The 25,956-nt window shown below is 35.8% G+C and overlaps 1 protein-coding gene across 1 annotated transcript in view; it reads left to right on the top strand.

Annotated features, from left to right (window-relative positions):
• The window catches only part of Thsd7a (thrombospondin type 1 domain containing 7A), a 200,063-nt gene that overhangs the window by 125,108 nt on the left and 48,999 nt on the right, over positions 1-25,956 (top strand). The window contains exons 8-12 of the mRNA XM_090333170.1: positions 2,510-2,625; positions 10,867-10,999; positions 12,515-12,618; positions 20,713-20,907; positions 24,275-24,538. Of these exons, the coding sequence (XP_090189296.1) occupies positions 2,510-2,625; positions 10,867-10,999; positions 12,515-12,618; positions 20,713-20,907; positions 24,275-24,538 (812 nt within the window). The remainder of the gene's footprint in view (positions 1-2,509; positions 2,626-10,866; positions 11,000-12,514; positions 12,619-20,712; positions 20,908-24,274; positions 24,539-25,956) is intronic.

The raw sequence follows: 25,956 nt of genomic DNA, 5'->3' as shown, positions 1-25,956 counted from the left end.
TTTGTTCCTCCTAATTGGTATCAAGACATTTATATAATTTTACATAATTATATTTGTGGTCTACAAATTTTATAAAATAAAAAAAAGAGTCTCAGGGGCTTTCCTGCCTGGCCTGGATTTGAAATGTGATTCTCAGATCTCAGCCTCCTAAATTGCTAGGATTTCAAGCATGAAGCTATCAGTACCCAGCCTAACTGTTATTAAACTAAGAGAAGAGACCAAGTATCAATTGTACATAAACAAATATATGACAAAAGATGTATATGCAAGTAAGCAAAATAGAAAATACATTTGAAATTAATGCCAACAAAACCCTATACATTATAGAAGACTGATCAGTGGTGTTGATTTTTTTCACTCATACTTAATTTCTGACCTGTTTATTTGATAGATAATAGTACTCTTGAGACTTGTGCATTATGAAATATTTTTTAAATGCTATTTGGTACTGATCTGCCAATTTACATTAGTTGATTTTAAATTATATTTGTAGTTCTTTGCATTTGCTGTAAAAAATGCTACTATCGTTTTTCTTTTTTTTACTGTTGGGATAATGTTAAAAGGGATTACAGTTACATTCATCAGGTGCATTACTTCTTGAACATTGATATCCCTTTTCATGTTTTTGGCCCTGTTTCCTTTCCCAATCATCTTGTTTTCTCCCCTTCCCTTCTCTATTTCAAATATACAATATAACAAAGTCAGATACAATAGTAAATAACATGAGATTAACCATAAGAGGAAAAAGAGAAGAGAAATAATGTAGTATATTAAGAACAACAATCACCCAAGATAAAGCTCTTGTTTCCATACCCTAGAGTTCATTTCATTTTGCCTCATCCTATACGATCTTATGTACCTAGGTTTTGACCTATTGTAATCCTCTGCTAGGAGAGTCCTAGATGTGTACTAATTATTACAAATGAGGGAAAAGATGGAGCCTATATTCCTTTGGGTCTGGCTTACTTCACTTACTAGGATTTTTTTCCAAGTCTTTCCATTTCCTTATGAATTGGACGATGTCATTCTTTCTGGTGGCAGCATAGAATTCCATTGTGTATAAATATTACATCTTCTTGATCTACTGAGGGGCATCTGGGTTGGTTTCATATCTTAGCTATGGTAAATAATGCCGTGATGAGTATCGTTGTGCTAGTAGCTTTAGTATGCCCTTGTTTCTGGACACTTTGGTAAATGCCAAAGAGTAGAATTTCTGAGTCATAGGGAAGCTCTATGTTTAGTCTTTTGAGGAATCATCATACTGCTTTCTATAGTGGTTGAACGAGTTTGCATTCCCGCCAGCAGTGTAGTAGTGATCCCTCCTGGCCACATCCCTGCAAGCATCTGTTGTTATTGGATTCCTTGATGATGGCCATTCTACCTGGAGTGAGGTGGAATCTCAAAGTTATTTTGATTTGCATTTCTTTTATGGCCAGATATGCTGAGCATTTCTTCATGTACTACACACCATCCTTATTTCCTCTTCAGAGAAGTCTCTCTTTAATTGAATAGTTGTTTATTTGAGGGTTTGTTTTTGAGAGATTCCATTTTTTGAGTTGTAGATGTGTTTTAGATATGAGGCCCTTGTCTGTTGTATAGCTAATGAAGATCTTTTCCCACTCTGTGGGCTTTCCTTTGCCACACAGAACTCTGCAATTTAATGCAGTTCCATTTGTCCAAACTTTCTTTAACTTGTTGTGTTTCTGGGTCTTTATTAAGAAAGTTTTGACCTATGCCAAGGAGACCTAGTGTACGTCCTGTTACTTCTTGTAAAGTTTTCAGGGTATCTGCTTTAATCTCAAGGTCTTTGATCCATTTGGAATTAATTCTGGTGCAGGGTGACATAGAAGGATCCAACTTTAGTTTTCTATAGGTGCTTAACCAATTCTCCAATTCTGTCAGCACTATTTGTTGAAGAGGCTGTCTTTCTTCCATCCAATTTTTTTGGTTCCCTTATCGAAGATTAGGTGGTCATAGGTCTGCGGGTTGATTTCTGGGTCTTTAATTGTATTCCATTGGTCCTTAGGCCTGTTCATGTGCCAGTACCAAGCTGTTTTGGTTACTATAGTTCTGTAATAGGATCTAAAGTTTGGTATTGAAAGCTGCTGTTGTTTAAAAGAAATATAGGCATATGTGCAGAGTTGCAAGGGGTTTAAAAATTTTGTTGAATCCTATTCATTTGAATGTCAGCACAATCACACAGAGGAAGGTATTTTTGTCAATGGAGATATTATGAAGAGAAACTGTATGATTTACTTACTTTCTTCTAGATAGCATGGCTGTTACAATTAAACCTACACATTTTGTTTTAGTAGCCTTATTGGGGTACAGGTTAAAAGAATCCATAGAGCTGACTAGTTCTTCCTGAGACCAAAAAGTCTCCTGGGGGTTAAATAATGCAGATGTGTGGCCACTTCACAACTTTAGCAATTAAAATGTCAGGAAAGTTAAGTGACCAGGTTTTCTGTCTTACAGTAGAGGCCAAATAAATGTCTCTTTGCTTTTCTAGGTGCCCTGAAAGTCTTCGACCTGAGACGGTGAGACCATGCCTTCTTCCTTGTAGGAAGGACTGCATTGTGACCCCATATAGTGACTGGACAGCATGCCCCTCCTCCTGCAAAAAAGGTACAGTTCATAGAACTCTGAAGGCTCTCTGCAGCAAATTCACCCTGGCACTTCAACATTCTCCTGGCTGAGCAATGATTGTGTTTCCAGGGAAATCCTGGATTGGTATAAAAGCCATAATATTTTGGCCTTTTAGAATGTGAAGTAGGTGAGTGAGTTTATAGGTGGTGAGTGTATACTTATAAGTGGCTTGAAATGTGATGATATAATGAAAATATACACAGGGCCAATATGTATCTATATCTACACAAGCAACTTCACCAAAGCACAGTGTATGCAGGGCAGGATTCCAATAGTGTAACTCCTCTGAAAAACTAAGGTACAATTTAATAAAATGTAAACCAGGAAATGGAAATACATTCTGCCAAACTGTGCTGAGGCCAAACGGAAATAAGGGAAGAAGAAAGGGGGACTGTAGTTGTAACATTCAGTGAAAACTCGAACTGAGTAATTTGAGGTGATGTGTGGGATTGGAACAGATGTGGGGAGAATGATAGAAGGAAAATTGGTCAAGATGCATCCCTTTGTTGTACTGACATGTTGAAATTAGAGAAAAAAAGAGAAGCATTGTATGATATAGATCAAATTGAAGTGATTCTAAACTGGATGAATATCGAATCTGAATGAATGCATACTGGTGTTCTGACTTTTAGAAAGAGCATATAATGATTTTACCAACACACATAGCTATCAAAATATAGTGAGGGGCAGAATCACTACAGATTCAATGTGCCCCGCAGGACTGAGAATAAAGGAAAGAGAAAAATGGCCATATTGTCTGTCTTCCAACATTAAATGTGCCACAAGGCATTTACAAAATGAGTATTTGTTTCCAATTTGATTTTATTTTACTTTTATGACTTACAGACATAAAAATATTATGGCAGGTCCTTTGATAATTCTCTCATTCCTCCAGTTCAGGGCTTTTCTTACCTTTTCTGAGAGAAGGAGGAACAACACTCTGCATGATTTATGCAATAACTAGCAAAATTGTGTCATTGTCAGAAATGACAGTCTCTTATTTCTCACTTTGATTTTCCAATCTGTACAAATAGATAATGCTTCTTTTGTTTTCTTCATGATTCTTTTTTGTTTATACTTCTGGATTGCCATTAGATTGATTCAATGAAGAATCAACTTCTAAGTTAAGAAATAGCTATAACACCATTATTAAAACTAATTTAAATGATTTACATAGTATGAATTTAATAATGGGTTGCTTTTACTATGCAAATAGAATTTTGTAGAACTGAAACACATCATTATTTTGGTTTGGATTTGGGGAAAAGGTCTCATAATCTAGTACAGGCAGCACTGGAAATGCATTTGGAAGTCTCCACTGAATCTGAAGAATTTTTGTAAGATAAGAATTAAGCTGCCAGTCTACGGGGAATGGGAAAGTAAAAGGTTCAAAGGTAGCAGCATATTTACTGCTGGCAATAACAGAGTAGTAAATAATTGATACAAGATATAAGAAAGTCATTGGATGGGAGGATGTATAATTGCTTAGAATCCATTGCCTTTACTTGCCCGATCATGTGGTTATCAAAGACACTGAAATGGTGATAGAGATGGAAAAAGAAAGGCTCCCACTGAAACCTATCACTTAATGCAATATCTCAAGGTGATGACTACTAGCTATATAACTAATGATAAGTTGTTGGCAGTTCTTAAAGGAAGAAGGAGAAAAGAATTAGAAATGACTTATGAAACTGACTTCCAGTGGCAAAGCAAGCGTGGATAAAAGATAAGAGACCAAGGGCCGGGAGTTTGGCCTAGTGGTAGAGTGCTTGCCTAGCATGCACGAAGACCCGGGTTCGATTCCTTGGTACCCCACATACATAGCAAAAAGCCAGAAGTGGTGCTGAGATACTGTAACAGTATGATATAACCAAGGGACAGCAAAAGAGATGAGAGATAACATAGTATATTAAGGACAACAATCATTCATTATATGGCTTTTGTTTCAATATCCTGGAGGTCCTTTCAATTAGCTTAATACTATATGGCCTTATGTATCAAGGTTTTGCTCTATTGCAAATCTCTGCTAGGAGAGCCCAAGGTTTCTACAGAATATGAAAAATGAGAGAAGCCATTGAGCCTAAGTTCCTTTGAGTCTGGCTTACTTCACTTAATATGATCTTTTCTAAGTCTTTCCATTTCCTAACAAATGGGGCAATGTCGTTTTTTCTGACAGCAGCATAGAATTCCATTGTGTACAAATACCACATCTTGTTGATCCACTCATCAACTGAGGGACATCTAGGTTGGTTCCATATATTTGCTATGGTGAATAATGCTGCAATGAACATTGTTGTGCTAGTGGATTTAGTATGCCCTAGTTTCTGGATGATTGGGTAAATACCAAGTAGAGGAATTGCTGGGTCATAGGGGAGCTCTATGTTTAGCCTTTTGAAGCACTGCCATACTGCTTTCAAGAATCACAACAAATCAGAGAAAAGCTGGATAAGTGGTACTACATTAAACTGCAGAGCTTTTGTATGGCAAAGGACATAGCTAGTAAATTAATTAGGAAGCCTACAGAGTGGGAGAAGATCTTCACCAACCATACAACAGACAAAGGCCTCATATCTAAAATATATCAACAGCTCAAAAAATTGAATCACTCCAAAACTAATTTCCAAAGTAACAACCATCCCATTAAAAAATGGGCCAAAGACTTAAAGAGAGTCTTCTCTGAAGAAGAAACAAAAATGGCCTATAGAAACATGAAGAAATGCTCAACATCTCTGGTCATAAAAGAAATGCAAATCAAAACAACGCTAAGATTCCACCTCACTCCAGTTTAGAATGGCCAGGATCAGGAAAACTAATAACAACAGATGCTGGAGGGGATGTGGCCAGGAGGGATCACTACTACACTGTTGATATCATAGGTTTTGTTTGGTTACACTATGGAAGAATTTGAAGAAGCAAGTCACAGTTACAGGTTAAAAGCCCAAGAGGCCACTGAGACATTGTTCTTTCCTAGAGCTCCGGATTCCTGAGGAGGTTGAGGAAAGGGCACCAACGTTTAGGAATCTGCATTCTGGTAAGGAAGAGGATCTTGGAGAAGTAGGTTAAGGGCACTTCAAGCAGACACTAATCCGACCTTCCTGCTTTATGTGAATGTTAAATCTCCTAGAACAGAAACAATTTCAGAACCTAAACCTAGACAGATTTGTAAGAGAGAGGCTACACTTTTGTATTGAGAGGAAAAAAAAAGACTGGGGTTGGTCAGGGAATAAATGAACTGTTGTGTGACTGTGCCAAGATGCTTTGTTCCCTCAGAGAAAGCCTTTGTTGTGAGCACAAGGAGACAATGGTGTTATAGAAAGTTAGCCTTCTGTTGTGGAAAAGAAAAGAAAGCAGTGGCATGAGGTTAATTTCTCCATTATTTGGTTTAAAAAATGGTGATCATCCAAATTTCCTGGGAATTACACTGAATTCTGCACATGATTAAAGAATATTAAGCAAAGTTGCACATTCAAGAAGTACAGCAACAAAAACAACAACAACAAAAACAATTAAGGATAAGATACTTATTTTCAATTCAATTCTGCAGGTAACATGTAAAGTTTTTACAACAGTTTTGATCATGTTAGATTATGGAGCTATTCTGCTTTATAACTGGCTTTAAATATACAAAATTACACTGTAGTACTGCAAAAAGAGAGAGAGAGAGAGAGAGGGAGTACCATAATAACTGATTCCAGAAAGAACAGTAGAAGAGTTACTTAAAATGTTATTTCTCCCTCTCCCCAGATAAGCCTTGAAAAAAATCAACACTGATAAAAATCAATATTGGGTAGAATGTAGTTTGATCCTCAAACTTTCAACCAATGGAACATCAAACAAGAGAAATAATTCATGCATACAAATTATTAGTAATTCTAAGTTTGAACGAGACTCATAATAAAAATAGTATGTTGGGTTGTTCAAACCACCACTCCCTCCACCTTTCTCTCTCCTTGGATTTATTGCCTTGGAAGCCAGAAAGAATGTTGTGAGAGCTATAATTTTCCCTCACCCAATGTATACTAGAATTACACCACATTTTGAAAACTGGCCTCATATTTTGCTTCTTGTATCTTAAACATTTCCCTTTTGAGTTCCTAGCACTATGTTGCTCCTTCCTCACATTTGTCTGATTTCCCGCTTAACAGTTCAAATAATTTCCTTGGTAAAATTCACCTAGAGTGCCTTAAGATACCTGAAAAATGAGATTGTACACCCTCTGAATCTTTAGGAAGTGCTGTTCTTGGCTAATATTCTAGGCACTAAAACACAAGAATGACAAGTTTCCAAGTCTGCCAAACCTACTGAACAACCTTTCAGTTTTCTTTTAAATATATACTGTGGCTTTTGCTTTACAGGTTTTTATCTGAGAGCTCCATATCAGAACTGAGTGCTATAGTGCCATTACTGTAAGTGTACAGGCATAAGCAAGTTCTTAGCTGTGATTTGAAGAATCAAGGTTGGAACATGAATGACCTGACATTTGCTCTATAACCCCATGAAACTTTCTCTCTGGGCACTAACATTTTGAAGTGTTCCACAAGCTTGTGGAGTTTGTGATGCGCATGTCCCAGAAGAATGTTCCAGAGTTCATTTCAGAAGATGTTTCTGCACTCAAAGTTCAAGGACTAAACAGAACCTAGCATTTGGTTGCTGTTTCACAAATTAGAACAGACTTGCGTATGCAATGGGTGAGAGTTAGGGGGTTAATGACAAGGAGCTATGTCACTGATACTTCATGCATTGTCCCTTCAGACCCCCAGGTATTGGTCTTAATCCTGCTGCTAATTTGTATCTGCACTTTGAGAAGGACTGGAGAATGATTGCTTCTAAACATTTTGACCATCTGGGTAACAAAGGCCCATTTGTCTCTACTTTACCCTGTTTTGTGAAAACTACAACAACTTCCTCCTTACCTCAAAGCTGAGCAAATGAGAAGAATGCTTATCTACTTTTAATGCTTTCTTTTAAAAGATTAAAGATAAATCAGAAACATAAGACAAAAGAAAAAATATAGAAATTATAAATGCAAGGTAAATCCAGGCAATGATTGAACAAAGGATGAAGGACAAAGCAAAACAGGATTTCATAAGAAAATCAGAGTTAAAATTATGGCAATTGAGACAGAAATTAGCTCTAAGTTTAAAAAATAGAAGCATAACAGGATATTCTTAAAATATTATCAAGGAAAAGAAAATTAGCTTTGGACTATTAGAGAAATTTATCACCTGGACTCTAAAACAGTAGTCATTTGGACAAGATAATAGAATATGAATTAGTAATTTATAAATTTCCATTGACATTTCTTAGACAAATCGTATTAAATATGCAAAGGTTGAAGCTTGCATTCAAACACTATTAAAGACACCACAACTACATTTTAAAAAACTTTAATAATCTGTTGCCAGTATTCCCAGCCCCTAAATCCCTACTCCATTATTATAATATTTCAATTACTTATGAAAATAATGAATGTAATGACTAGTAGTAAGCTTTTGCCCCACAGTGGGAATAATCCCAGCAAGTTACATGTGAATTCAAAATCCTAAACTGGGACAAGGCATACAGGTTATCTGTTCTACAGGTCCAGTGCTCTTTCTCTCTCAACCCTGGCTCTGCATCTGTATTACCTTGCAAGCTTTTTTATGCTCAAAAATTCATCCCTTGAAGATTCCAATTAAGAAGTACAGAATACAAGATACAGGCTGAGAAGTTTGTTCAGGTTTTGTTTTGTTTTTAGATATTTTCTTAGGCAGTCAGGAATTCAGGAACAGTTCCTGAATTAATACTCTGCTGTCAAATATAGGAATCTTCTCAAAAACATGGTCAAAATTTGAATCATTTTCCTGTTCCTGTAGTCTATGTATCAAATGTTAATGCTACAGCAAAAGAATATAAATGCATCAGGTGTTCTGTTGCCTACTAATATAATTCTGTTTTTACTTTTGGCCAGTTCTGGGGCTTGAATGCAGGGCCTGGGCTTGAGCTTCTTTTGCTCAAGGCTAGCACTTTACCACTTGAGTCACAGCACCTCTTCCCGCTTTTTCTGTGTATGTGGTACTGAGGAATCAAACCCAGGACTTCATGAATTCTAGACAACACTTTACCATTAGGCCACACTCCTGGCCTCTAATATAATTCTTTAGGAAACTATTTTATAAGTGAAATTATGCCACATGAATATTCATCTATTCTGAATATTTTAAGTAGAATATATTTAATTAGATTTGACAACTCCAATACTTCTAGTGTAAATATACTCACATCATCATCATTTCTGTTGATTTTTTATATTTATTGAAGGTAATTGTACTCTCCATTTTGAAACATAATTTGGATTATTTATATATAGTAATGATTGATATTTTGGACCTTTCAGTAAAAAAAAAATCTCTGAAAGTCAAGCTCCAAGGTAGATAAATGGTACATGTTTTCTCCCACATATGGAAACTAGATCTAAAACACAACTAAAGATTCACACAGCAAGACCAGAGGAGGATATTGAAAGGAAAGGATCACAAAGTCTCACTAGCTATGTGATCATATAAAATGATGTTCCAAGAAACAAAAGATTTCATGTTGTTTTGTTTTTTTTGGGGGGGGTTACTCCTGTACTTTTGGTCTTCTGTGTACATTTATCTGTTTAGGTAAGGATGAAGGAGGGCATGGAAATCAGGGGACAAAAAGTGAACAAATGCAGCAGTGATACTCACTAGATACTGTGTCGAAAACAAACTATGCAGCTTTTTCAGGGGGAGGGTCAGGAAGGAAAGACTGGGAGAAAATAAGGGAAGAGGTGACGCTATAAAAAAAATGTGCAAATGTACTCACTACCTGACTTATGCAACTGCCACCCTTCACATCGCATTTACAATAACAATAAAATATAAGATAAAATATGAGTCCCTAGGCAGTCACACACAAACTGTGGCTAAAGGAGGAAACTCTTAGGGGAGCAACCCAAAGGCATAACACCTCTGAAAATTTAAAATACTATTTATTGAAATGAATTCCAGGAAGAGGAAACATGAGCTATTTTTGTTGGTGGTGATGGTGGTATTTGTTTTTGTTTTGGGTGGTTTTAAAATTTTGGGTCCTTTGAAGGGAGGAAAAAGGGGAGCTCAGAAATGGAGAGAGTAAGGGTGGGCAAAAGTAAGTTGTGGTACTCGGTAAGTACTATGTGGAAAAGTGAGGGGTGAAACTTGTACACAAGTGGGGGAACAGGGGAAAAGTAAAGGGGTGATATTGTCCAAAAAGAAGTGTACAAATTACCTGAGTGCAGTACCTGTACAGCCCCTTGATACAATACTTTAATAATAATAAAATTATGTTTAAAAAATCTACTTTTAAGACAGATACTAGTGCCTCATGCCTAATCCTAGCTACTCAAGAGGCAGTGATCTGAGCCAGACTGGGCCGGAAAGTCTGTGAGACTTTTTAATTTTTTAATACAATTTTATTGTCAGGGTGATGTACAGAGGAGTTACAGTTACATACATAAGGTAGTGAATACATTTCTTGTCAAACATTTTTCCCCCTGACATTTTTCTCCCCCTCCAACTACTATCCACCCCACCTCCAATTAATATCAGAAAAAGCCAGAAGTAGCATTGTGGCTCAAGTGGTAGAGCACTAGCTTTGAACAAAATGAGCCCAGAGACTGTGTCCAGGCCAAATTCAAACAATCTTCCTCTAATAAATTAATTTCATGTCCTTGCATTAGATTCTTGATTTTTATTTGGGTTCTGAATTGAATACCCTAGACTGTTTCTCATAAATAACAAATGCTGGAGTAATTTACAAGTTCTGCATTTCCAGTGAAGTGACTAGTCAAGAAATCAAATGTCACATTATAACACTAAGCATGTTCTTCTAGGAGAGATTTATCACACATGAGTATGAATCCCATATAGTAACCAGGACTATGTGAAATGACATGGAGAGACATATGCTAGGGAAAAATTACTTCTAACCGTATATTTGAAAATCTAATTGATTGTGGCACTGTTTTCTTCCTTCTTTGCATGTGAAGCAATAAATCTATTGGGTTTTCAATAAACGTGTCTTTGGGAACATTTAGTAAATTATTACACTAGTGAGGCCTCTCATTCAGGAATATCAAGGGCATGCGCTGCTGGAGGCAATGTAATTTCTTCATACAAACTGGTGTTTAGAGACCTTCTCTAATGCAAAGTACAGAGGTTAAAAATCGCCTGATTTCAGGGGACTCCGGAGTCAGGAAGCAATCTCGGCATCGGGTCATCATTCAGCTGCCAGCCAATGGAGGTCGAGACTGCCTAGAACCTCTCTATGAGGAAAAAGCCTGTGAGGCCCCTCAAGTGTGTCAAAGCTACAGGTAATAAAGCAAAGCCATGAGACTGATGGCCTGAACATTTCCAGGCCACCTTCTCTCAGGCAATGGGGAAAGGCAAAAGCGTTCCTTCTACAGGCTCCATGCATGCTGAGGATGGGAATATTGCTCTGTGCACGTTGGGGATGTTTATGGCTGTAGCTCCCATTTCAGAAAACTGCTCTGTTTCTGAAATAGCTCTAAGGAGGCAAATACTTACATTTGTTTCACAGCTGTGTTATTAGCTCCAGTAGTTTGAGAGAATATCTGATGTTGATTTAAAACTACCATACAGGAAATGCAGAAAAGTGTCTAATGAATGACACTACACATATGCTTTAGGAAGCAATTTCTTTTCATGTAGAATAGTCTAAGCATTTCTCTCCTGGCTGTAAAAAGCATGTGTTTCTCATGCATTTTTAGCATTCTGGCTCAGGAAATGTTTTAGTTATGCCCATGATGCTGGTAAGATGTTTATGTCCACCTAGGATCAAAAGAAAAATCATACTCATTGAAGCATGATAATTTACTAGAAAAAATGGAGTCTTCTCGCAACTAAGAATGAAAAATTACTAAGTGAAGCTTGTGTGGAATGTAATTGCAATTCTGACAACCAATACAACATTGGGACACCAGTGCAAGTTACCATAAAATAACAATTTAAATCAAAATTGATTGAACTTGCCACCTTAAGACATCATTCTTTTGTATTTCTATATCATGAGCATTATCAACTGTTAGGCTAAACTAACTTATTATTAAAATTTGTTTGTGTGAAGATGTTTTATAACATTAGTTGCTGATTTTTTTTTGAGAATCAAAACATCCCTGTATGAAAGATTTATGACTTGAGTACAGTATCATAGCTTGAATAAAAATGGTATAGTTTCCGTATCAGCATACAATGCTCCTGGTACTCTGGTGTACCTCCTAGCAGACTAATTCAAGGAGTCCAGTACTTTCCAGCAATCTATAGAATCCACTTCTATAGAACCTAGAAATGATATAATCTTATGCACTGCTGTAGAAAATATAGTCATAATGTCTTGTATCTCAAGAAAATGTATATGTGGGGGATGGGAGTTTGGCCTAGTGGTAGTGTGCTTGCCTAGCATGCATGAAGACCCAGGAGCAATTCCTTGGTACCACATGCATAGAATAAAAAGGAAGAAATGGTGCTGTGGCTCAAGTGGTAGAGCTCTAGCCTTGAGAATACCCGAGGACAGTGCTCAGGCCTTGAGTTCAAGCCCCAGAACTAGCAAAAACAAATGTATATGCTTCCCAGCTATGTGATTAGTTGTATCTCTATGTGTATATATATACACACACACACATCTCACATTGATCTAAACTACAGGAAATACAGGTTTTCATGATGTCTTAATATCTGTTAAACTCAAGACTGGGTGTTCTTAAATAATCTCCTCATTGAGTGGTCAGACTCGATTTGTGTTGCTGTATCTGTGTGTCTTGCCTGACATGTCTGCTCTTCTGTGTTGAGCTTCTGTTCTCTTCTTGTAGATGGAAAACCCACAAGTGGCGCCGATGCCAGTTGGTCCCTTGGAGTGTGCAGCAGGACATCCCTGGAGCGCAGGAAGGCTGTGGGCCTGGGCGACAAGCCAGAGGTAGGGGGCTCCACACCATAGCTGCTTTCCTCTCAACTTCTCTACAGTCTTTTAACCGCTCTCAGCAGGTATTTGTCGGTATGGTAACCAGACTTAAAAAACGGATCACATAGAAATCCACTGTGACCCATTCTACAAATCACTAGAGACTCATTTTTTAAATGTTTGCTCTTCGGCATTATAAGTTAGATTTCTGTGTGTGTGTGTGTGTGTGTGTGTGTGTGTGTGTGTGTGTGTGTGTGTGTGTGTGTGTGTGTATGCTTCTAGGTTGAGATTCTCTTACCTCAACCTTGTAACAGCATTTTAGCTGTTACAGGGCCAAGTGTCTTGTCTTTTCAATTTATTCTGTATGTGCTGACAGATAAAATACTGCTTTCCTCAGGTTCATAATACTTATCAAACAAGGCCTAAAATGCTAACCCTGACATTTATAGCTCTCCACAAAAACCTTCCCAGGCTCTAGTGCACATCTTCAGAGCCACAGCCTACCCACTTTTCTGCGAACATTATCTATAGTCTTTCCTACCTCAAATGCTATGCTTCATTTATTGAATTGATCTCATTCTGATTTTTTTCCTTTCTACTTATTCTAATAAGGTAGCATGAGTAAATTTCTAGCCTGTAAGCCTTGCTTCATTTCATTAGCTTCAAATGATTGCTTTTGAACCTGATTAAAGTCTCAATCTTTATCTCCTGTTTGTTAATAATCATCTCATTTCCCTAACAAGTGTAACTCCCTAACTTAAACATACACATTCAGTCATGGCACACCTACATCTTTCACTGTCTTCTGAATGCAATCACAATAGAATGTGTCCCTAGAATTAGAAAGTCTCCTGTATTAGAAAAGACAGGGTTATCATGTTATCATCTTTGCTGACTGAGTCCAGAAACTTCCAAGGCAGATAATATTATTTTAAGCTAAATATTACATTTAAAATAAAGATTTTGATATGAGAAATATAAAAATAAGAACTTTAAAAATATGGAATAATTTTTCTCTAAATAAAATCATTTTTCATAGTAAATGGTGTCCCAGATCAAATCAATAAAAACTGAAAAAGGTAACCTCAATTTAAACTTCCTCAAGAAGCTTCAACACTAATTATTCTTTCTTAAAACAAATATTTATTAGACATGTCATATTAATCATGCTTCCTTCATGGTACTAGACTCAGCCCGTTATGAGAAAGCATACAACAAATAATTCCTGTTAATTTCTTATGGTAGGAAATACACATGATTTACACATTACTAATAGTATATACAGTCAGTAACAACTAAAGAATTGGGAAAAGATGAAAAGAGGTAGCCATGTGATGAGGCACAGTAAGAAAGAAAGAAAGAAAGAAAGAAAGAAAGAAAGAAAGAAAGAAAGCATTTAAATACCAAATGAATCAATCAAAATTTCAAGAAATAAAATTTGTGTTCCTGGGAGTAGTACATGGATGGATTTGCCCAGAGTTCCTATGAACGTGTTAAGAACAAAGACCTACATTCAGGGGGAAATTGAATACCAAGAAAAGAATGGATTTTTTTTTCAAAAGGAAAATAGAAGCAGTGAAAGCTATTAGTAAGGCTTTAGGTATTGGGTGTAATAGTGTCATCCAGAAAATTTTATATAATGCCATAGAACTAAAAATAAAGATGTCAGGAAATGATTTTAAAGATGGAATGAATAAGATTTAACTAATATTTAGATTATTTAGGTCTAATACTTGGTTTATATTATTCAATTATTTATATTATTCATTTATTATGCATAAATATTTGATAGAACTGTAACGTTACTGTCTTTTCTCACTATTCTGATTTTTTATAGTCTAGATAGTATTTAGAATACCAAATTATTGCTTGACTGGTGATTATATGGATATGGATTAGCTTTTGAAATAAAGTATATGCCACATAAAAATTACAACGTTGGCCAATCCAAATCAGAGTCCTAGCCTCTCATCTTACTCTCTTGACCATATCTCTTTTATATCAAAATATTTCATTTAAATTAATTCAAATTAGCTCTTTCTTAATTCCCCTCCCCCTTATTTTTTTGTTTGCCAGTCTTGAAGCTTGAACTCAGGGACTAGGCACTGTCCTTGAGCTTTCTCAAGATATATGGTACCAAGGTATTAAACCCTGGTTTTCATGCATACTAGGCAAGCACCCTATCACTAGGCCAAACTCGCAACCCTTTAATTTCCCTTTTTACCCTCATGCAATCTCCTGCCACATGTACTTCATTGGCTAATATGGAAGTAGAGTTAAAAGAGTTAGTACTCCCTGGGCTCCTTTGTACCCTTGCCTGCCTCTGTCCTATACTAAAAACTGACAGCCGCCTTCTGTAATAAAGTCTCTTTAAATAATTTGGATACATCCTCAAATCTAAAACACGATATCAATAATGTGTCTAATGGGGCAAGGATTCTCCTTGCCTAGAAGTCCTTATCTGGTATCATTTATTAATTTAAAATGCTATAAAGGAAAATGAATAATAGGAAAAGGAGAGAGGAAAACAAAGAAAGAAAAGATAGGGAAACAAAAGGAAGTGAGAGAAACAAAGAAAGAAGGAAATGAACATGGAAGGAAGGGAAGGAAGGAGGGAGGGAGAACCGGAGGGAGTGAGGGGAAAGAAGAAGGAGAGAGAAGTTATTGGAATTCTCCACCTTTAAAAATTAATCAAAATGACTTGCAAAATGTGAAATATTTAGATTGTAGTATTTAACTACATTTTTATGTTACTTTTTATGTAGAAATAGACTTAAATAGGGGATTTAAATTAAGTGCTTTAATCTGTACTGGTTCCATAGTATCATCTTTCACATAAATCTCAGACCCACCATTCTTTTTAGACTAGGTGTTATTAAAGTTAGGCTCCAAACACCTGAGCCAATTTATCTCAGCAACACACATTAATCTGTTAATTTTCAGAGAGATAGAGCTCTGCAATAAGTAAAAAAAAATAAGCAGAAATAGAGTTAAACAGAATAGAGACAAGGGGCTCTGCTTTATAGAAAATTTATACTTAATGATCTTTAAAATCTTCTTTTGGATAACATGTTCTTGAGTTATTACCTAGATTTTGTCATTGTCACTTTTATAAACTGTCATTTAAAGTTCTCACAAAAACAGCTCAATGTGATTTATTCTAATTAATAAAAATCCTATGAGGTTTGATTTTTTTCACTTTGTTTTCTGCTCTTTCCAAGAGTCTTGTCATAAAATGTTAATTAGTAGTTGCCAATTTTTACTAGTAGCCTAGTAACTCTTAAAATAAGCTTGGCACCACACTGTGTCCACAAGGGCTCTACTTGCCCCATGCCATTATTGAAGCTTTCCAGTATTCCATCAGCAGACTACCTGACCTTGATCTGAGCTACTCCAGTGGGAGCTGATTATCACTCCCTGGCAAGTTATACTAGCATGTTCTCATATACTCTCATATGCTCAATGAGACTGAGGAATCACTGTTGACTATAGAAAAGCAACGTAAAAATAAAGTATATAATTTTACCAGAATTACAAACTGTGATCAAATGGTAATTGGGAAATGTGATGCAGCAAACGTGTCAGTGAAACTCTTTCATACAAGAAAGATCATTTATATCCACCTAGTAAATATTGCACTCCTCTTGCATTATTTATAGATCTGGTTTTATTTCTAAGCAAAATTAGGTCTCTTGGCAGCTAGCTTTCCTTCAATTTAAGCATTCTCTTTTTCATTTCTACCTAATTTATTCTATTACTTTTTCTCTTAAAACTGTGGAGATAATCACTCATCTAATCATTCAGATTAGCCTAACATATTGTCTCCAAAGTTACCCACACTCTTTCAGTAGAATAAACCATGTTTATATTACTAGATTTAGTAAATACAGTCTCTGAACTCCTTGAACTCTGTTACATAGAACCCACCAACTTTCACTGCATTAAGAAATTGAATGTAACTGTAACCCCTCTGTATGTTATCTCAACAAGAAAATAGAATTTAAAAAGATGTAACTTCTCTTTTTAGGAAAGACATTGAAGAAAATGTCCTAACTATCTCAGAATAAATTCACTAGTGGGAAATAAAAAAGAAATTAATCTTTCTGTAGGAACTTCTGCATATGTGTTTTAGATCTAGCAATTTATTTCATTTGACTTTCAAACAAAGTGGCAGCATGACCTTATATCCTGAAATATTATCCACTGACAAGTCACTCTTTTGTTGTGCAAACTCAATAATAAGGGGATTCATTTCTCTTCCATAAAAGGAAGATGAATAGCTATAATAAATTATGTTAGTTACGTCAGAGCTGTGTTAGTAGTCTTCTATTATCATCCTCAGATAAAGCCTAAAGCTCACCCAGTGCCAGCTACTCCTTTTTATTCCAGGAACTTTTCAAATTTTCCAATTTCTAATTTCTAATTTAGAAAATTTCTAATTTAGAAATCCTTCAAAGCTTTAGATATGGCTCAAGTGGTAGAGCACTGCCTAACAATTAAGCTGAGAAATTGCCAGACCCTGAGTTCAAGGCCCAGTACCAACCAAAACATAAAAAATGAAAATAAATAAAATATGCTTCAGAAGTCAACTTACATAAAAACATTTTGCAATTGACTCTGCTTACTCAATTTTTTTATCTTTGCTATTGAAATTTTCAGAACATTTCTAAAATAAACAAAAGTAAATACAGGATTTCAGGATATGTTTAGCAAGCAGAAAGCCCTGATTTCAAGTTCTACTACTATTAAATAAATAAAAGCATGATAAATAAGTAAGTAAATAAAATAGAGAAATTAATATAAATATTAGTAATGAAATTCTCATTTTAAGTTTGTTGTCAGTTTTATTACTCACAATGCTCTTCGCTAAACACTTAAAATGAGTTTTGCTGGAATATGTTAGAGTAATTACCAGATAAAGAATATATAATCAACAAACACTTTTTTTCTTTTAACATGGCAATAATAATTGTTACACAAACAAAAATTGTCTAATTATCAAGCCATGGTAAATTTTCCCTTGTTACAAAAATGTGTACACACAGTTTATTTAAATTATGACCTAAAAAGTTCCCCAAATTCCTTTGTTGCTGTAATTTTTAGCCATTTTCTCATAAGAATTTGAGCTACTTTTTTCATAGAATTTATTTGCTGAAGAAGCTAGCTTTCCTATTTATCAGTACACATTTTTCTCAATATTGGTGCGTGCCTGATGTGATTCATTTGTGATCCACAAGTCAGTCTCATCATTGTCCCTGTTTCTAGTCTGTTCTATGACACATAGCTATAAATTGCTACTCCTAATGTAAAACAAAAAAGAAGTATCAATGAAATAAATGTATACACTCAGCACAGAGTTGAATATAGAATTTCCTTTGAAGTAATTAGCTGGAGAGTTGCTGATTTTCATAAAGCTTTTCTGTCCTATTGCAATGTGTAGCATAAACCATGGCCTAGCTTGTTTGATAATCCCTCAACTCTAAGGAGAATTCATATAATCTTTATACCTGACAACAGATACATTTGTCTGGATATATGTAGCTTTCTAGTATGCTAAGAACCCATTCTTGATATGACTCATCTTTTATTTATCTGCATATTTGCTTTTTTGCCTTTTAAGATGTGCTTAATGTTGAAATGATATTAAATTTACAGAAAAGTTGCCAAATTCTTTTTCTTTTGTATTTAATTTCTATTGTGAGAATGAGGTACAGAGGGGTTATAGTTCTATAAGTAATGTAATGAGTGCTATCCCCTCCCTCATTTTCTTCTCCTTTTCTACTTTCCCCACCCTCCCTGCCAAGTTGTAAGGTTCATTTCCATCTGAGTATCTGGTGAGTATTGCTATTGAATTGATTTACCCTTTGTCCCACTGTATCTGTGATTCACTACTTTCCCCACATCCCATAAGGCTAACATCTTACCTAGTACATACATATGTTACAATAAAGTCATCAAACTAGCTGTATTACTCTTAACTAATTTCCAAATTTTGGGGTATCTAGGTACTTCCACTCACGTACTTTGTATGATCCGTGATTGAACTTAGGACATCAGCTGTTCTCATTATTTGTCTCCATGCATCCAACCACTAAAACCACTCTGTTTTCGACATATCAAAATGAAATTTAGAATTTATAAATTTTAAAAAACAGACGATTCCCTTTCCAAGTATTTCTATCATATTCTTCAGCAGAAGCAGGAAGTTCGTTTCAGATTGCACTTGTGTTTGAATTGCTGTTTCCTCTCAGAATACAAACAAGTTGAGATGTGTGATAAAATTTTAATATATTGTACAAATGGTGCTGTGTCTCTTTGGATAACACTGTGTGAATGATTTGTTCCAAAAGTACACTGTCACAGAAGTCAGATAAGGAGAATGGACTGCTGCCTGGGTTTAGAGAACAGATAGGGGAATTTTCTGTTCTTGACATTTTTACCTGTTTTTCTTTTCCACTAAGATGAAGTACTTAAGATTTTTAGGTAGTGCAGGTATATGTAAGATAAAAGAAATGTGTGAGGTATGTGAATAGTTCTACCTCAGATTTTTTTTCTTGGAATCCTGTTGATAGTAATGTGACTTTATTTTTTTCACTTTCCATGGATTATTAATATGTAAATAAATAAAATCTGGAATATAATTGATTTATTCAGTCCCTATACAAATGCCTATGATGCTCCCCTCAAAAGAGCAACAATTCTAAAAGTTTAGGGCTTCTTAGGTCATAGCTACATGTGATTGTTTCCTAGAGGTACGTAGGAAACACACTGGGCTGGACACCAGAGAACTTTCTATCTTGGTCTCAGCCACAGCTCTCCTAGTGCCTTGAATCTTCAAGCAAATGGATCTCAGGCATGAATTTGCAAATGGATCACCTGAGAAGTTTGAAAATACTCTTATTCCTTAGTCTCATGATAAAGACCTTATCTGAGAGCATCATGCTCCATAGCATTCTAAGTAATCAGATACAAATATAACACTGAGTCATCAGAGGGTTGGACACAGATCTAAGGCCCCAGTCCCTTGTCCTTAGCCAAGGAAGTCATGATAGCTAATTGACTTGCATTTTCACATATAAGAAAGGCCTGTTCACTGTAACTGTTCCTACAGCCATGACATCAAGTCATGTTCATCTATTCAAAGAACATCTTTCCTGGCTCTAATTATCACTTACATCCTTTCCACATCTCATTACACAGTGGAACTACTAGCTGTTAGGTTTCAGGTCACAGGTGGGCAAGATATGTTGTCTAAGCTGATGGTCCTCTGTGCCCTCACTGTAATTTAGGGTACAAATGTATCTTAATTTGAGGATGATTAAATCCTAAGCAAGGCTGACAAGGAGCAGTTGCAGCCTCAACTATACACATCAAATGCTCTATGTGTTGGTGGTCTAAATGAGGCTATGCCGCCATCTAAGGTAACTCAAGGAAGATTTAAATTTAGAATTGCAGTTTAAATGCTTCATCTGCTTCCTCAATGAGTGAGTGGATTATTTTTAAAAACCAATGGCAGAAGCAGCAGAGGCAGAAAGGAGTCTGTAAGTATCCCTTCATCTCTTTCTTTAATATCTACTACATTAAAGCAATGTTTCTGTCTTTGTTCAGTAGGCAATGAAATGATTCCTTGTGTTAAATGATTTACAGTGATATCTTAGAAGAAATACTATGTGGGTGGAAGACTTTTGATAATTTTCAAAGTTTATATGTGTATATATATTATTGTAGAAATTCTAATGATATAAATTGATATTAAAGTAAATTGAAGCTGATTACTAGAAACTCAGAACATATAGCTGTTTATAGTAAAATTAATTGTTATTATATTGCACTAATGAAACGAGCTACTATCCTAATAGCTGCTAGTAAAATCTGCTTAGTTTATTAATGTGTGTGTTGCTTTTCTATGCCACAAAAACAAATAAGGATTATGCATTATTATTTATAAAAATGTATAAGATCAATATAATGTCTACCGTGATTACTAAAAATTCTTTTAGTTATATTTCTACTATAAATGGGGGATTACAAGAGGATTCCTGAACTGCTTGAATAAAGGCTAAGCTAATTTTTAAGTTATAGAGTAATTAGGCTATGCTTTTCTTCTAGCCATTACTTGTCGAAAACAAGATGGAGGGCAAGCTAGCATCCACGAATGCCTCCGGTATGCAGGCCCTGTGCCAGCTCTGACCCAAGCTTGCCAAATCCCTTGCCAAGATGACTGTCAATTTACCAGCTGGTCCAAGTTTTCTTCCTGCAATGGAGACTGTGGTGCAGTTAGGACCAGAAAGCGCACTGTTGTTGGTAAGAAGAATCAGGATGCCAAAGCCAACTCTTATCAACAATAGAAAAACACAATGATTTTAGTATGCCCTAGTTTCTGGATGGTTGGGTAAATGCCAGGTAGTGGGATTGCTGGGTCATAGGGGAGCTCTATGTTTAGCCTTTTGAGGCACTGCAATACTGCTTTCCATAGTGGTTGAACGAGTTTGCACTCTCACCAACAGTGTAGTAGTGATCCCTCCTGGCCACATCCCCTCCAGCATCTGTTGTTATTCATTTTCCTGATCCTGGCCATTCTAACTGGAGTGAGGTGGAATCTTAGCGTTGTTTGATTTGCATTTCTTTTATGACCAGAGATGTTGAGCATTTCTTCATGTGTCTATAGGCCACTTTTGTTTCTTCTTCAGAGAAGACTCTCTTTAAGTCTTTGGCCCATTTTTTAATGGGATGGTTGTTACTTTGGAGATTAGTTTTGGATTGATTCAATTTTTTGAGCTGTTGATATATTTTAGATATGAGGCCTTTGTCTGTTGTATGGTTGGTGAAGATCTTCTCCCACTCTGTAGGCTTCCTAATTAATTTACTAGCTATGTCCTTTGCCATACAAAAGCTCTGCAGTTCAATGCAGTCCCACTTATCCAGCCTTTCTCTGATTTGTTGTGATTCTTGGTCCTTATTAAGAAAGGACCAAGGAGGCCAAGGAGGCCTAGTGTATCTCCTATTCCTTCTTGTAAACTTTTCAGTGTGTCAGTTTTTACCTCCAGGTCTTTGATCCATACTAAACACTAGCACAACAATGTTCATTGCAGCATTGTTCACCATAGCAAAGATATGGAACCAACCTAGATGTCCCTCAGTTGATGAATGGATCAACAAGATGTGGTATTTGTACACAATGGAATTCTATGCTGCTTTCAGAAAGAATGACATTGCCCCATTTGTTGGAAATGGAAGGACTTAGAAAAAATCATATTAGGTGAAGTAAGCCAGACTCAAAGGAACTTAGGCTCAATGGTTTCCCCATTCATCATAATTAGTAGAAACCTTGGGCTCTACCAGCAGAGATTTGCAATAGAGCAAAACCTTGATACATAAGGCCATATAGTAATGAAGCTAAGTGAAAGGACCTCTAGGATATAGAAACAAAAGCCATATAATGAATGATTGTTGTTCTTAATGTACTATGATATCTCTCATCTCTTTTGCTGTCCCTTGGTTATCTCATATTGTTACAGTATCTCACTTTGTTATCTGATATATTGGATATATTTGTATTTGGTTATTTGAAATTGTATAGGGAAGGGGGGGAAACCAAGATGGGGGGTGGGGGGGAAGAGTAATGGGGACCAAGACATGTGAAAGGGTATCAATGTATGGGAATTAATGCACCTTCTGTCTGGCAAATATCATGTAACCCTTTTATTAATTACAATAAAAATATTTTTAAAAAACTAAAAAGAAAAAGACGAATGGGGAAAAACAAGATGAGGGGTGGGGGGAGGGAAATGGGGACCAAGACATGTGAAAGGGTATCAATGTATGGGAATAAATGTACCATCTATCTGGCAAACATCATGTAACTCTTCTATTAATTACAATAAAAAGTATATGAAAAAAAGAAAAACACAATGATAGCCAGAAAGAGTTCAAACAGATTATTTGAAAAATGTCTTATTGTGATTGTTCTTATACTAAAGAGGTCAATATATTTAGATGTGTACTTCAGTGTAAGGTGGCAATAATAGAAGCATTATGTCTTTTAGTAGGTATAAAGGCAGCCTGTGCCCTATACATTAAATGAAGGATTGTTATTACCTTTTGGTTTAGATGAGCTTTTTGTGACTTTTCTGGACTCTTTGAAGTTATTGGAGTAAAGAGAACAGGCCCAATTAGTAACCCTTTTCACTGTCATAAGGTGATATTGTTCTCTCTCTCCCCCCTCCACTCTCCTCTCTCTCTCTTTCTCTCTCTCTCTGTGTCCCTCTCTCTCCTCTCTTTCTCTCTCTCCCTCTGTTCCTCTCTCCCTCTGTTCTTCTCTCCCTCTTTCTCTTTCTCTTTCTCTTCCCTTGAAGAAGAGGGTAAAATTAACTCTACCTACATGTAAAAAGAAAGTCACAATGATTTTTTTTAAATGAGGGTAGAAAATGTCACCCTTTTTAACATTCTCACCCATCCTTCCCAGCCCACCCCTTCCCACACTTTTTTAAAATGTTGTATTATACACGTTGATTTTTTTACTGCATTCTTTCCACTTTATCTTTTCATTTGACTACCCTGCCCCCTTTTGCCCCGATGTATCATCATTTATGATATGATTGATATTTCCTAGGCTACTAATGAACTATATAAAAATGATTGTTCTTTAGAACTTTGGAAAGATACAGAATCACAATCAAAGAAGTTCAAAAATCTGTATTCAGAATTATAATCCTAGGTAGCTATACTATTCTGTTTGTAATTAGCAAGGACCTGTGCAGCCTGGGTCAGTAGCTGCCTCCCCCAGCTCATATGTTTAGCCATTTATACAGTTAATTCCAACCCTCAGGCAGTGGAAATGGGAAAAACATGATCCATTTTGAGGATTTTAATCATTTCAGAGTATAAAAATCAATTGCGATGAGAGCTATTTTAAAATAAGGAAATTATCACCATGGAAAAGTTCTGATACAAACAAAATTTATTTGAAAAATGGTTTGGAGTAAGAAAAATAGCATTTATTTATAGATTACTCTTTTTTCATATATTTTATTTAATTAATACAAGGGTTATATTATATTCACCAGATTGAAGGTACATTATTTCACAAACATTGATAGCCTTTCCCATGTCTTGGTCCCCATTTCCCTCCCCCCAGCCCCACCCCTCATCTTGTTTTTCCCCCTTCGCTATCCGATTTCAAATAACCAAATACACATATATGCAATATATCAGATAACAAGATGAAGTACTGTAACAATATGAGATAACCAAAGGACAGCAAAAGAGATGAGATATAACATAGCACATTAAGGACAACAATCAATTGTTATATGGCTTTTCTTTCTATATCCTGGAGGTCCTTTCATTTAGCATCATATTATTTGGCCTTATGTATCTAGGTTTTGTTCTATTGTAAATCTCTGCTAGGAGAGACCAAGGTTTCTACTGATTATGACAAATGAGGGAAACCATTGAGCCTATGTTCCTTTGAGTCTAGCTTACTTCACTTAATATGATTTTTTTCTAAGTCTTTCCATTTCCTTACTAATGGGGGGCTGTCATTGTAGGCTACTCTTAAATATGATCAAAAGCAGAGTAAGCAAACTGAAGAAAGTGGATAATTTAGGAATGCTCAATATTAGTAATGTTGTTGTCTGACTTAAATTATGTGGTGTATCTCTTCCTATAGGCAAAAGTAAAAAGAAAGAAAAGTGTAAAAATTCCCAATTGTATCCCCTGATTGAAACTCAGTATTGTCCTTGTGACAGTCACACTCTCCAGCCAGTGGGGAACTGGTCGGATTGTATTTTACCAGAAGGGAAAGTGGAAGTTCTGCTGGGAATGAAAGCACAAGGAGATGTCAAAGAATGTGGACAAGGATATCGCTACCAAGCAATGGCTTGCTACGATCAAAATGGCAGGCTTGTGGAAACATCCAGATGTAACAGCCATGGTAATCCAATGCTTCCTGTTTGCTATCTTTGGGAGGTAAAATGCAGATATGTCATGGGGGGAAATGGATGTTTACAGAAGATTCTGTAGTGGGTGGAGTTGGTTTTCAGCGTGTCTACGTAAATCGTGTCTTGGCAAAGCTTCTGCTTCATTGAAAAAGGTGACCAGGAAAGGATGACCTAAATTTCTAGGAGTAGGTCAATGATAGTTAGCATCCAACCTTGCCAAAATAACTTCCTTTACTAGAACAGAACTGAGCTGGTTTTATTTTTATTTATTTATTTATTTGCCATTCCTGGGTTTGGGGTTTTCTCAAGGCTAGAGCTCTACCACTTGAACCAAACCACCGCGTCTGGCTTTTTTCTATGTATGTGGTACCATGCATGGTACCACTCGGCCAAACTCCTAGCTGTGGTTTTATTAATAGGACCTTCTCACACTTATAAACTATCAAAAAGCCATGGTAACACATTTAATAGAATCTCTTAAACCTCTTCCTATAGAGAAGTTTCCAAGGCTTGTCTTTCTTTACATCCTTAATCTTGTTAAACCCCAAAGACTCCATAATACTGAAGCTCCTCATATTCTCCAAGTTGATATAAGTAGATCATTAAATCAAGAACTTTTCCATGTACTTAGGAGAACACCTATGAGAAATAAAGCTTAGTATTTATAATTGGCATACTTATTTTGAGAAGGATCACTAAAAGTAACTAATAGTTACTTCTCTACATCAAATAACAGAGATATTATCAACTAGATATCATACCATAAGTGATATTCCTACTTTAAGGTGATAATATAAAAATTATTATAATATAATAATATAGAATATATTGTTATATATATTATATATTATGTATTATATTATATAATATATAATAATATAATATATAATAATATAAAAATTATTATATATAAAATTAAAGATCATTTAAAATATAATTTTTTGGAAAGCCACAAATATTTGATCACACTTAGGTTGTTATGTACAGTAAAACACTAAAATGCCATTTTAATTAATTCTTATTATAAAGGGGATGTACAACCAGGTGGCTGGTGGCTCATGCCTATAATCCTAGTTACACAGGAAACTGAGATCTGAAGAATGAGGTTCAAAGCCAGCCTGAGCAGGAAACTCTGTGAGACTTTTATCTCCAACAATCTCAAAAAAGCTGGGAGTAGCGCTGTGGCTCGAGTAGTAGAGTCCTTACCTTGAGCAAAATAATCTCAGGGATAGCACCCAGACTTCAAGCCTCAGGACAGGCCAAAAAATAAAGTGTTGTACAGAAAAGCTATAGTTATATGAGTCAGGTAATGAGTATACCATTTGTCTTTAATATTACTTGCAAGTTTCCAGAGCGTCTTGCAAATATATTTTCACTTTTACACTGATCTACTATTAGTCATGAGAGATTT

Source organism: Megascapheus bottae, chromosome 5, assembly GCF_031878675.1.
Source record: "Megascapheus bottae isolate mThoBot1 chromosome 5, mThoBot2.hap1, whole genome shotgun sequence".
Classification (NCBI taxonomy): Eukaryota; Metazoa; Chordata; class Mammalia; order Rodentia; family Geomyidae; genus Megascapheus; species Megascapheus bottae.
Note: the sequence above shows the minus strand (reverse complement) of the source record. Positions and strands in the feature narration are given on the sequence as shown.